We start from the raw sequence: 14,596 nt of genomic DNA, 5'->3' as shown, positions 1-14,596 counted from the left end.
CTGCTGTAAATCTATGTGGGCGTGTCTAATAGGACTACATGTCACTGCAATGCGCTGACTTGCGTTTGTGGGCTCGCTCTACCTCATATCTGCCTCTTCTGGAATTATGTAATGCTCTTCTATGGCCTAGTTCATCTAATGATGGAATGTCAGGGCTCTCAGACACTGCAAAGGCTGTCGTGTCCTTTTCTGGATTTTTCACCACATCTAAGTAGATATTAGTTCACAGGCGTGGAAGAATGTTAATGGTTGTCACAGTTATATAATGATCAGGATAGGGGTGGGAAATATGGAAAAGAATAGAAATAAAACTAGTATTTTCTCAGAAAATATGTAGTTTTTTTTTACTTTTTGAGGTTAAAGAAGTACTGAAACTAGATAGATATTCAAAATGTTTCCTTAAGAGCCTCAGTTTTCTCTGAGCATCTACAGATATATATATTTTTTTAATAGAGGAGAACCTCCTCACTCCATCGCTCATCTCTGAGAACATACCCATGCTGGAAGGTGATGGATAAATGGTGGGTATGTGGTTCGTATAGTGTAGTGGGTAACACCTCTGGGGTTCAATCCCCTGCTTGGGCAAGCGTCCTACACTACCTTCACCTACCTGTGTAAAAATGTCAGATTGTAAGTTGCTCTGGATAAGAGCATCTGTTAAAATACCATAAATGGTAGAGGTTTTTCTTCCTGAAACCCCTTATAGGCCTTTTATAATGTATGAAAAAAAAAAATCAAACAATAGTAATAGCCATAAAAATGTATACAACTTCACTGATTAACCAGGCTATGTATGTCTGTTTAATTTAGGTCATTATTTACGAGAATTTAGCAGCATTTTTTTTATTTTTACACTGTTTGAAAACATCCGCTCCCCTTTAAATGAACATTTTATGACAGATGGAGCAGTACAAAACGTCCAAAAATGCTTGGAAATAAATTTTACTAAATTAATATAAATTTTTCAGAATGTTCCTCCTGATGTAAAGTTACAGTTTTGGAGATATGATGTTTTGTTACAACGACAACAACAAGTATATATCTGCAAGAATATAAGCATATATTTTTCCACACCTCCAAAGTTCATTCTTGAAGTTGGTTGCATTTTCTGCTACTTTCAATCCCAGTAATCCCATATACATTCAGTAATGTTGAGGTCTGGACTCTGGGGTGGTCAGGCCATTGTTCTGAGCTCACCAGCAGATTCTTTCGTTAATTTGTCAATTTTATTTTTTAATTTTTTTCTGTATTATTTTCTCAATAAGGTCTTCTTGACAGCTACACATCCTGTCAGACTCATAGCACTCAGAGAGTTGTCTTCTCACAGTGGAAGGATGGACAAAATCACCTCTATGTTTTCTCAGATCTGGAGCAGCTTGATTTTCTCCTCTCTCTCTCTCAAAAATGAAAGCTTTAAGTACTGTTTATCTGATGGGGACCATTTTGATAGTCTCCCATGCCATGCATTGCTGGTAAGAGCCCAATTTTCTCAGCATTTTTTTTAGCAGTTTTTGAACTGTGTTTTTGAAAATGACGATGCGTTTAGAAATCCATGATTTCTTAGTGGATAGCTTCCAATCTGAACATGCCCAAATATTCAGAACTGCGTTTCTACAGCCCCGCAGATTCAGCACCATGGACAGCTCAACCATCACCAGTGAATGTTGACTCTCTGAGAGTGTGCAGGGAGGGCCTGGTGCAGATCGATACTTGATCAGGCAGCAGTGGGACAGTAGTGGGACAGCAGGCTGGTTGGGCTGCTGCTGTGTCACTGATCCAGCACAGAGAGAAAATCAATGCTCAGCTCATTTCTCTGCTCCTCCACTCTAACATGTCTGTCCTTATGTAACCTGTGTTCGGAAACAGTGGAACAGAGTTTTAGAGCCAAATTCTGTTCAAACTGATCAAAAATACACAAATACCCTATTCAGTTTATCTGCAACCGCTTGAAAAGCCCTTAATCAGATGATAAAAGCACTTCAAAATTCTGGCTTCAGAACGTCTGCTACTATTTTGGCTGTGCAGTGTACGGTTTTCCATGTTGGTTGATGACAATGTGTCTTAGTGTGTTAGAAACTACATAAGCAAGTCTGTGTGAGATTCCTATACAACTCTGTGCTGTTTGACGTAAGCATGCCATGCTGATTCATGACTGACAGATTTCCATTATTTATTAGCTACATTAGGCTTATACAATATGTGCAAAACTGAGGAAACAGACCTCTGACACCAAACGTGTCTGGGATGATGGACTATATTTATAGTAAGGGGAAAGCTGTGTATATTAGGGTTTAGCAAATTCATTATAACAGCTTTATAGATCGTTGTAGGCTTGTGTTACTCATTCAGCAGAGGCTGTCTCACAGGGTTGTGACTGATAGGTTAGTAATACTAAATGTTTGCATTTGCAAGAATATACCAGTTCTGTTGCTAACAGTGTCTCTATGTATGTGATATTGTTTCTATATCGATAATTCGCTGCCCCGGATTATTCAGCAGTAGTTGGAAGAAAGCAAACAGTTACAAAATGATTATAATGCGTTATAATAGTTCTGTCCTCAGTGAGTTGTTTAGAAATAAAGGTGTGTGCAGGTGCATGTTTTGTTCATCAAAGTACAAACTACACCCCCAATTCCAATGAAGTCGGGACGTTGTGTAAAACATAAATAAAAACAGAATACGATGATTTGCAAATCCTTTTTAACCTATATTCAATTGAATACACTACAAAGACAAGATATTTAATGTTCAAACGGATAAACTTTATTGTTTTTTGCAAATATTCACTCATTTTGAATTTGATGCCTGCAACACATTCCAAATAAGTTAGGACAGGGGCATGTTTACCACTGTGTTACATCACCTTTCCTTTTAGCAACACTCAATAAGCGTTTGGGAACTGAGGACACTAATTGTTGAAGCTTGTAGGTGGAATTCTTTCCCATTCTTGCTTGATGTACAACTTCAGTTGCTCAACAGTCCAGGGTCTCCGTTGTCGTATTTTGTGCTTCATAATGCACCACACATTCTCAATGGGATACAGGTCTGGACTGCAGGCAGGCCAGTCTAGTACCCGCACTCTTAAACTACGAAGCCACTCTGTTGTAACACGTGCAGAATGTGGCTTGGCATTGTCTTGCTGAAATAAGCAGGGACGTCCCTGAAAAAGACGTTGCTTGGATGGCAGCATATGTTGCTCCAACACCTGTATATACCTTTCAGCATTAATGGTGCCTTCACAGATGTGTAACTTACCAATGCCATGGGCACTAACACACCCCCACACCATCAGAGATGCTGGCTTTTGAACTTTGCACTGACAACAATCCGGACAGTCCTTTACCTCTTTGGCCTGGAGGACACGACGTCCATGATTTCCAAAAACAATTTGAAATGTGGACTCGTCAGACCACAGGACACTTTTCCACTTTGCGTCCATCTCAGATGAGCTCAGGCCCAGAGAAGCCGGTGGCGTTTCTGGGTGTTGTTGATATATGACTTTCGCTTTGCATGGCAGAGTCTTAACTAGATGGAGCGATGAACTGTGTTCACTGACAGTGGTTTTCTGAAGTGTTCCTGAGCCCATGTGGTAATATCTGTTACAGAATGATGTGGGTTTTTAATGCAGTGCCGCCTGAGGGATCGAAGGTCACGGGCATTCAATGTTGGTTTTCTGCCTTGCCGCTTACTTGCAGAGATTTCTCCAGATTCTGAATCTGAATTCTGAATCTCCATGATATTATGGACTGTAGATGATGAAATCCCTAAATTCCTTGCAATTGCACATTGAGAAACATTGTTCTTAAACTGTTGGACTATTTGCTCATGAAGTTGTTCACAAAGTGGTGAACCTCGCCCCGTCCTTGCTTGTGAACGACTGAGCCTTTCAGGGATGCTCCCTTTATACCCAATTATGACACTCAACTGTTTCCAATTAACCTGTTCACCTGTGGAATGTTCCAAACAGGTGTTTTTTTGAGCATTCCTCAACTTTCCCAGTCTTTTGTTGCCCCTGTCCCAACTTCTTTGGAAGGTGTTGCAGGCATCAAATTCAAAATGAGTGAATATTTACAAAAAACAACACATTTTATCGTTTGAACATTAAATATCTTGTCTTTGTAGTGTATTCAATTGAATATAGATTGAAAAGGATTTTCAAATCGTCATGTTCTGTTTTTATTTATGTTTTACACAACGTCCCAACTTCATTGGAATTGGGGTTGTATGTAAATGAACCCTCAGAGATACAGCAGTGGTTTTAAGGCCCTATCATGAACCTTACATAAATTTTTCCCCGGTAAAAAGTACATATTTGTACCTTTTCATAACCTAACATTTTAATACAGAACAATAAAATAAAAGGCTTTTAGACAAGATGGGGCGTATGGAGTCAGTACCACCTAGAAAATATAATTTATGGAACAAGTATGTTCCCTGACTAAAAGGTACTGAGATATACCCTTGAGGGTACCACCCCAGTGACAAGAGACAGTTTACTATCTTTATTTCTGAGAAAATATAAAAAATATTGTTGTATATCGTGAAAATGTCTTGAAGTATCATGATTATATTTTTGCTGTATCACCCCTAATTCTACTCTATTTTTCATTGTTGTTAAAGGCAGCTTATGATGGTTCATGTTACTTTCCTGGACTGTTCCTGGAAGAAATGTGCAAAGTGACGCTGAGCGCTGTGAGAGTGGGATTTTGGGACCGTACAGACAAAGAGGATGTTAAAAAATGTAAAACCATGTGCAGGCCTACTTTCAGCTGTTTGATTTATTTGGTATGCATATTTTATACAAGCCAGGCACATTGTACTCATTTTGCCTCTGATAAGTATTACAAACAGACTAAACAGATCTTTCACAGTTTGTGCTTTAATATGTTCTCCTGACATGTTTCTGATAGTTTGAGCTATAAGCGTTGCATGCAAGACTTCAGATAATTATGAATTATTTATTTCCATCAGTTTTTAATGCTCAAATGTTTGCAGAAGGCAAATTGCCCCATGAATAATGAAGTAGAGAAAGGACACTAAAGTGAATGTCAGGTTCTGTAAGATTATTTTATGCATTTTTAGTGTGGCTTATTCATCTTCCTTTGCACATAATTACAAATGTGTAATTCAGTGTCATGTAGTAGTTCAACCAAGTATTAATCAATTTGGATTTGGAGAGAATTTAATTACATATAATAGCATATTGCATGATACTGGATAGCCAAACCTTTTACAGTTCGTGGCCCTGTTATTTGTCAGAAAGTAAGCATTGAGCATGAAAAACTCAAGGTTTGATTTGATTTCGGTTTGGATTCATACCTGCAGGTTCTCTGGATAGGACAGAATGCAGCTCTGCATTTCTACATATTAATGGTTGTAGTTGTAGTGCTGTTTTGAAAGCCATTTAAAGATCCATCTCTGAGTGGGACTGCGTGCTACTGTAGCGTTAGGGGCTCCTGTATTTGAAAGTATGGCCCAGCCCAGAGCTTCCTGTCAGCCAGGAAACAACCCTGCAGGAGCGCCTTATTATCTCTGTCAGCATACTGCCATTCATCACTGCAATTAAAGCACTTCAGAGAAGCTTGTACATCCGTCAGTGTCTCTAGTGCTTCAGGATGCACACAGATATGATCATTATTGAGCACCAGCACACTGAGACCACCTTTACATGCTGTACAGGAGGCTGGGTTGGTTGTCACAGTTTTCATTCTCTGTCTTATGTCCCTAAACTATGGAATAAACCATGTTTATGTTGACATTATGTTGAATGTCAGTATTTAATAGAAATAATTAGACCTCTTATAATAGAACCATAACTGATTATTTTATATATATATATATATATATATATATATATATAAATAAACATACCATAAGCTTTACAGGAGAAAGAAAAAAACTTACTTTACTTTCAATGTAAGTCAGTGAAACCAGACTTTTTCTAAGCAGTTTTAGACCATTTCTTTTGGTCCATTCATCATAAAATTTACATACAATATGGATTTTCAAACTAGATCAAAAACTGAAAAATGATAAAAACAGAGATATGAGGTTTTGTTCCAACAGCAGTGACACACACACACACACACACACACAAAATTCACCCTTGAGACTTAATATCCAGCATTTCATTTCATTGCTTATCAGAGGTTTAGGTAACTTAATATATACGATTTCAGTCTTTATTACCTAAATTTGATACATCATCGCTGTCCAATTAAAAACAAGTATCTCCACAAAGGAACCTTTACAGAAGAAGGGAATGTTCTTAACTTGTAATGTAAGTTAATGTACAGGGATTTGATTCCAAATGCTTTTGTAGCTTTTCTGTTTGTCTATCATGAAATTTTCACACAATGTCAAGGGCAGCCTCAAATGTGCAGCAAAACAGAAACAGACAAAAATGGAGGTACATGTTTTTGGGACAGTTTCTCATTTCAGCAATGCATTTTATTTTTTTAAAAACGTTTTGGTTTTGATGCAGAAAAATGGAGAAGTTGCCCCCTCACCTCCAGACTGGACAAACAGATGAGTTGAAGACTTTTGGGACTTGACAATCAACATTGTGCCAAATCAACCTCACTCTGTCATAATTTTCATATACTGAGTGAGAGATAAAATATAAATGAACTTCCAGTCCATACGTCGTCACCAGACTCAAGGGGAGAATGAGCTGTTTAGAATTGAGCTTTGGCAGCAGCCTGGTCAGTCAGACTGTCCGGTTAACACCAGTCTTAGTCTTTCATTTGCCTGACCTATTTACTTTACAGATAAATTTTGTATTCAGTTAGGTTGTGATTTATAGTTATTACAAGTAACATGTGGATTAAACACAGAAATCATCTGATTAACCTAATGATTCTGCAGCTTCTTAGATCAGAATGTTCCAGCCCTTAGACAGACTTAAGTCCAGGAGATTTGGACTCTGCGATTTGGATTCTCCAGACAAACATTACAAAACTGTTGCCTTTTCCCAAACTGACCGCAGCGTTTAATCTGTTTTGAGGTTACTTTAAAATCGAAAGTCACTTTGTTATTGACTATTGGCAGCATTTTATTTGGCTCCAACAGGTATTGTGTTCACAGCTCAGTGGTTGATGTGTGAGAGTGTGTTTATCTGATGATGATCTGATGGTGAAATCAGGCTGGGAGGTTGGTCTGGTGCAGAGGCAGGAAATTAAAGTTCTGTGCTGTGTTGTGACATGAGTTTCAATGTTTGAAATATTCAAAAATGAAGCAGTGCTGACCCCTTGTGGAGAGCAAGGAACATGGTCTCACTGTGAGAGCATGCACAAAATATAAATAATGAAACATATAATTCTAAAATAATAATCAGGTGGAAATGTATGATTTCACAGTGATTTGATTTAATTACAGCTCTTTGAATGCTTCAGTGCATCATGAAGTCTTTTACCACAATTTGGTTCTTTCTTTAAAATTCAGAATTATTTTTAAAAACTCAATGAATGCATGAAGTGTCATTGGAGCAATCCTTTACACCACAGTGAAATACAGAGAATAGAAACTATATTACTAATGAAAAATAGTTGCTTCAGAACAGCAAAAGTCAATTGTAAAGCACTCAGACTGGAGAATAGACAGTCCTGAGGCTGGACACTTTAAAACCAGACAGATGTGTCATGAAACATGTTTACTGCTGTGTACAAAATAACACTTTTTTTATTGGGAATCATATAATATTCAGTTTCTAGTATACTGTATGCATGAAACGTGTATGCTTTTGATTAATGAACACATTTATTATGACCAATATAATAAGACAACGCAAGCGCTGCACTTAATGTACGTGAAGGGGTTTCTGAACTCTTGGAACCACCTGGATTTCAGCATGAAGTAAAAACAAGAAAAAAAGTTAAAAGCTCCTCCAAAAATATTAATTTTCATTTTCAATCTTCAATAATTAAAAGAGTATTTTTAACAAAACTCCTACACATTGATTTACATTACTATATCTAAACTGACCAAGTGGGTTAAACAATCAAGTTCACTGATGCAAAAACTCAGCAGACTGAGGAGAGTGATTGTAGTGCCCCCAGCAATTCAGGTCTGATCTGCTGTCCAAAACAAAACAAAACAAAACAAAACAAAACAAAAAAACTGTTTTCCGATGAGTAAAAACACAAACTTTGGTTACCTTCGAGTTACACCATCAGAATAAAAGGTCCTGTACAATTACATTTTTCATCAAGTTACAAACAAACAAACAATGTAAATGTACCTTCATGTGTACCTTAAGTTTTTTTTTTGCTAGGGATAGTTACATAGTTGCACCTTGTTATAATCTAATGTTTAACGATACAGTAATTTGTTTTTACAAGAAAAGAAAATGTTCTAATAATGACCAACCAATAGGAAGAGTGCATAAACAGTCTACAAAAAAAAGAAAAAAAAACAACATCTGTACAAACACATAAGTGACTGATGTCATACCTGCTTCTATAGAGCTAGAATACCTTGGAAAAAATGAAATGAGGAGGATAAGCAAAGAAGTGTTATAATTCTCTGTAATGCAAATCCAGATGGAGTCGCAGTTTCTACATTTTATGTCTCAGCATCAGCATGTGTCCTCATGAAGATACCAGATTCCAGCCTAGGCCCACAGTTTCCATATCAGTGCATCCCTATTTAAAACTTTCTGAACCACTGTCTGCTCAGTTCCTTCACCAGCAGTACTGACCACTCTTCTCATGTTTAGCCTGGAGGTCATCCACTCCAAATAAAGTTGGAATACCACAGAGACAAAGAGCCTCTGTTAATTACTCGGATGCTGGCATGCATAGGGGCTGCTATGTCGCAGCTTGTTTCCACAAGCAAAGCATTTTGCACCCTTAAATTAAAATTTGTTTCCTCAAAAAAAAAAAAAAAAAAAAAAAAAAAAAGATTGTGTTGTTGGGCTTATGAGGATATAAAACCTTTTATGCATGTTGTATTTTTCGTGACCTTATCAATTTTATTCAAATCCCATTTGATTTGAAATGGCAGTTGAATTTGGAAGATGTCGATTTTAGCAGCATGTTCTGGTTCTATTTACCTCACTCAATCTGTCAAATGTTATTATCTGTCCTCTAGATGGCACCATGATAAAATCATGCTACAGTTCACCAGACAAGCTGTTAAGAGTCAACGTATTAAGTATGCGTTTGCTGTAAGCATTTACAGCTGTTTAGCTAAAGGGCAAGTTATTTTTTGTGTTTAAACTTAGTTGGATGCTCCCGTAGGTGTTTAGTAGATCAAAGATGATGACATCTCAACTTCTGCCTTTTTTTCCAAGACTTCAGTCTTTCAGGAGAATGAATCAGAGCCCTATTCCAGATGTTGAATCCAATTTCCAGTCCTAGGTTTTGTACTGTTGGTGTAACTGGTTGGCAAGACTGGACGATTTCTATGTTGCTGAGTAGTATTTCTGCAATAATCTGTAATATCTTCACCTCTTAAAATATTTTGGTGTCACGATCTAATAGTAATCTATAATTGTGGTATAATGGGGAGAGCAGGGCACAAACTAACTAACTTTTTTTTTTTAAATAATTGTAAGAATATTTAGGCAAGGCTTACACAAGCCACCTACTAGGGGTGTAGCAATACACAAAATTTCATATGACATGGGTGTGTATTGATTTGATATCCAGAAAATCATGGCTGATAATGTGCCTTATGTTTTCATTTGTAATGTATTAGAGCGTTACAAAAAGTACAAGTTTTGAAACAAAAACTGTGCTTTACTGTGTCCTGATCTGTGTTTCTGGCCATGAGGTAATGTTTTAGCCCCAAACTAATATACTACACACAAGCAAACATTATAGTTATGATACAGCAGTTGTTGAGACAGTCATCTTCCATCGTACATCCCACACAAAACTCCTCTAAAAAACAAGCGCTGAGATCCACTTCAAAAATTTACACAGATATTTAGACAAACCAGAACAGTTTTAGATGAATACACTCTGACCAGACAAAACAAAAGAGTATGATTTGGCAATAATTCATCTCATCATATTTGGAGAAAGAAGAGTTGTGTGCATGATCCCCACCACACCCACAGTGAAGCATGGTGGTGGGAGTATTATGATATGGGGCTGCTTCTCGGCAAGCAGTACTGGGGCATTATCTGTCATTAAAAGGAAACGAATGGAGCAAGACAGGTTTCCATAAGCGTGGCCTAGCATTTGAATGCTATTGAAAATTAAGGGAAGATTTTGAAATAACCTTTTTTGGTGCTACATAGATCCATTTTTAAAATACTACACTGTACAGGTTTTTCACCATAGAGAACTATTTAACCATGCAATTAACCATTTATGCTTTCTGTGATTGCGTAAGTTAAGGATGTTAAGGGTTCCTTTACTGAAGAACCTTTTTTTTTTTTAAGAGTGCGTGTAAAATGCAGTATGAAATCAAAGAGTTGCTGTGGTTCATTCAATGCTTTTGCTGTTTTTGTTTTTTTCATATGTGTTCTTTGTAATTTAGGAGCATTTGTAGTTTCACACGTTGTTCCTCAGTCAGGCACTTCTAAAGAACACAATGAGGCTGATCTGACCTTCTGTTGATTCATACTTTAAAAAAGGAAAGGTCAGTCATGACGTTTTGTCTGCTTCATTGTTGCTTCACTGCATATTTGATCATCCACTCTCCAAAGCTGGAAAAGAGCATACGGTCACTGTAGAAGTCTGACCCTACTTGAGTTGATGTTGAGGTGAATGGAGGTCTTCTATCCATTCCCACTGTATACTCCCTGAGTTTCTCATCTTCTTCTAGAATGGGCATGTCAAACTGGGGACCCTCTGGGCCAAAATGAGTTTACCCTCATGGAATGCTTTGAATTCAGTTCATGAAAGCTTTGCTAATTCGCTGATGGGCCGAATCAGGTGTGTAATGGGCAGCGTGCTAAAGACTGCAGTGTTTTGGCCCACAAGGACAATGTTCTAGAATGTTCTCTCTATTCACAATGTCAGAAATCAGATTTACAGGCATGTCCACACACAAGGAATTTGGTTTCAGGTGTGTCTGTTTGTATATTGCATATAAAACTAATGTTCAAATCATTTATAGACAATGTTTTATACACTATACACAGTAGATAAGCAATTTGCAGACTATATAAGAAAAAGCAACATACAGAAAATGCCCATAATTACAGACAATATGCAATATGTGTAAGAAGTAAACAGAAACCTAATCTTTTCTTTTAAGCAAAAAGTAAAATAACACAAAAAAGAATAGACACTATTCACTGTTGTCGCCTTTTAAGAATTTCTCTCCCTCTCATTTCCAGGTGAATTGCCTCCAAGACTTTTTTGGTGAGGATGACATATTCATTGCCTGTGGACCAGAGAAGTTCCGCTATCAGGATGACTTCCTACTTGATGAGAGTGGTAAGATACATGTAATGCAGCTGCTCTTACTTTTTTTGTATACCTTTGGAGATCATTTTGGTTCCATGAACACATTTTGAAATACCAAGATGCAACGGACCATCTAGTGTCCATTCCACTAGATTGGAAATATTCAATATAATCAAATAAATATTTTTCCCTTTAACTTTGTTATTAGATCAACCAGGACACTGTTTGCTCTGTTTGTTAAATGTTCTTACTCTTTGGTGAGCTGCTACTGAGGGCTTCACAGTTCATATCAAACTGTAACTTTATTCATATCAAAACAATCACGTGTGACTGCCATGATAAAAAAACATTATAGATAATAAATAGTCTCGGTGAGACAAATACACTGTCATGAATGTTGAGTTTTTTGCGCACTTACTAAGACAAATATGTAAATATAATGTGTAAATATGTAAATCATGTACATTTAAGTCATTTAAATATGTTCCATCAATGTTTTTGAAGAAAAAAAATGCTTAGTCCCAAAATTGAGGCACTTCCAGAATAGGCAGAAAATGCATTTTGTGGCTACTGTGAAATGTAACGGGTGCATTTCTAATGCTTTAGTGGAAATTTTCACATAATGTAAAGGGAAGTCATTTTTAATTGATGCAAGTAAATGTTTCAAATAATGGAGTAACAATGTTTTGGTCAGTCTACTGATTTTCTAGTAGTTCCCTTATCCGGGCCGTCTTTCTCTCAGAATGCAGGGTGGTGAAATCGCAGTCGTACGGTCGGATTTCGTCCATGCAGGGCCGCTGCTCTCCTCGCAGTGGAGCTTCACGCAGGAGCAAATCCCCCGCCTCCAACAGCTCAGGTACAAGCGTCAAACCCAATAATACAGCACTGCCTTCCTCAGAATCACAAAATCATCCAGATAGTTAACGATTTAACAGTTAGTAATTATGACACTAGTTTTGCTCTTGTACTAATTTGAATTACAGGACATTATAGTACATGACTCTCACAACATGAAAGCTACTGACTGTCCTGCTGCTTCAGAATCAACGGCAGCATGATTTCTTTTCAGGTGTTTGAAGGTAACATTGTGCTTCCACGGAAAGCCAAGTCAGGCTTGCATATTTCTGCTGTCGGAATGAAACTTCACCTAAGTCACCTATTCTGAGATGAAGGAAAAAAATTACTTTTAATGCAAGTATAGATATTAGTCATTGCATGTGTAAAAAGCAGCTGGCAACTTGAAAAGATGGCAAAAAAAAGGAGATGTTTTGTCCCGAAAGTGATATGTTGAATGTGACACTTTATTCATCGTTTCAAGAAAATGCTCCCAGATTTTTTCTCCTTTTTTAACTTTCAGACTGCTCACACAAACATTACACTGCTGCCCTCTTCAGCTTAAGGCGTTAACTCACGCCAGAAAAATTGCTAACTGAGGATTTGATGGTTTTCTTTGTTGAGGTTATCAATAATGAACATTTCTAAACAAACAAGAGCTCTTCTTTCGTACCTACAAACACAAATGTGGTGTCAACTGAGTTTAGAATCTACATTTGCCACATTGTTTCATTGAGCAAGAAATAATGAAAGTATGGTTTAACTTAAAATGAATTATCACCACTAGTACCTCTGACTTCTAAGGGATGAAACATGGATATGAATTCTGGACAACTGAAAGACAGTGATTTAAAGAAGTGTAGTAAAACTTATTAGAGGACTTGATAGACTTTGCACTCGTTTATTGGGCGATTATATTATATAATATAGTAATGTGAATGAAAAATCTGTGGGTTGAGATTCCAGTGCAGTTCTGAATCACTTTGTGCAGTCAGTGTGGGGCTCTGACTCACAAAGTTGGCAGCATATGGAGTCTTTCACTCTGTTCCAGTCTAATTTCAGCCTGATGCTGTATTATTGGGTTTATTAATGTTTATAGTACTATAAATCATCATCTTTGTGCCTGCAGCTTATAATAACATTGGTTTATTTTTTTGCCGCATTTTATTTTGCTCTGCTGGGAGCACAAAAAGTCCATTGATTTCTCTGGATTGAAATGTGTGCATGATTTCTATATGAAACAAATATATTACATTATCCAGGCACAAAGACATGCCTGGGCCCCTGGAAAATTCTCTTGACTAGACCCACCTCCGCAACCTCTACCCAGGAATAAATAAATTAAAAAAAAAAAAAACAAACAAACAAAAAAATAATAATAAATATATATATATATATATATATATATATATATATATATATATCCCTGAAAGGTTTCCCCTTTAGCCCTGACCTCTGACCATCAACACAATTATTGCAAAAGTGCACTTACAAACATCCTGATACTTATTTTTCCACTGTTTTTAGCACAACAAAATACTATTAAAAACATGTTTCATTCAGCTCTTACTGCACTGTTGACATCCTATAATGGAGCATGAGTCATTGCTTCTTTGATGAGAATGGGCAAACATCCGGTGGTCTGCAACGACACAAGCAGAGCAACAAATCAATGACCACAGAACAATTACTTTGCTTTGGTACTTGCTGTTCCTCCATGGTCTGCAGGTTAGCAGCCTCTGTCCTTCAGACACTGAACGCCTCGTCACTCAGCAGCTGCTGACCACTCAGGCTTCCTTAATAAATCCCCCCCCGTGAACCAAAACACAGCTGCAGCCTTGTTCTCAGAAATGTCCAGCAAAGTTCCATGAAGAAGTGATGGTAGCGCTGATGGTTTGATTTGACAGCAGAAGGTTTCAAGAGGCCATTACTGTCACAGGTTCAGCATAATTGCTGACGGGAAGCCACAAGCCAAACAGAGCAGCCACAGTAGCTTCCTGGCTGCCTCAGAGGGAGAAGAGACATGACGTGGAAGCTGGACAAACAAATCAATGGTAATTGGTATTGATTTTTTTTTATCCTGAAAGGTTTAGGTGGCACTGTTTGACAGTGAAGTTTATCTGATACACACACACACACACACACACACACACACACACACACACACACACACACAGACAAAAATGTGAAAGGAAATCTAAATGCTGCAGCAGACAAAGATTTGACAGTTTCAGGCTTCTGGAAGAACAGTCAAAGATTCCCATTAACACACTCTTAAACCTTGTGGAAAGCCTTCCCAGAACAGTTGACGCTGTTATAGCTGCAAAAGGGTGGGCCGACATCATATTAAACCCTATTGATTAGGAATGGGATGTCACTCAAGTTGAGTGAGTGTGTGA

General features: G+C 37.5%; 1 protein-coding gene across 2 annotated transcripts in view; it reads left to right on the top strand.

Moving 5' to 3' along the window:
- Window positions 1–14,596, top strand: part of dclk1b (doublecortin-like kinase 1b) — a 60,912-nt gene that overhangs the window by 17,448 nt on the left and 28,868 nt on the right. For both annotated transcript variants that reach the window (XM_017708614.2, XM_017708615.2), the window contains exons 4-5: window positions 11,294–11,393; window positions 12,106–12,219. In XM_017708614.2, the coding sequence (XP_017564103.1) occupies window positions 11,294–11,393; window positions 12,106–12,219 (214 nt within the window). The remainder of the gene's footprint in view (window positions 1–11,293; window positions 11,394–12,105; window positions 12,220–14,596) is intronic.

The sequence above is a fragment of the Pygocentrus nattereri genome, chromosome 17 (genome assembly GCF_015220715.1).
Source record: "Pygocentrus nattereri isolate fPygNat1 chromosome 17, fPygNat1.pri, whole genome shotgun sequence".
Classification (NCBI taxonomy): Eukaryota; Metazoa; Chordata; class Actinopteri; order Characiformes; family Serrasalmidae; genus Pygocentrus; species Pygocentrus nattereri.
This window is presented reverse-complemented; position numbering and strand designations above follow the sequence as displayed.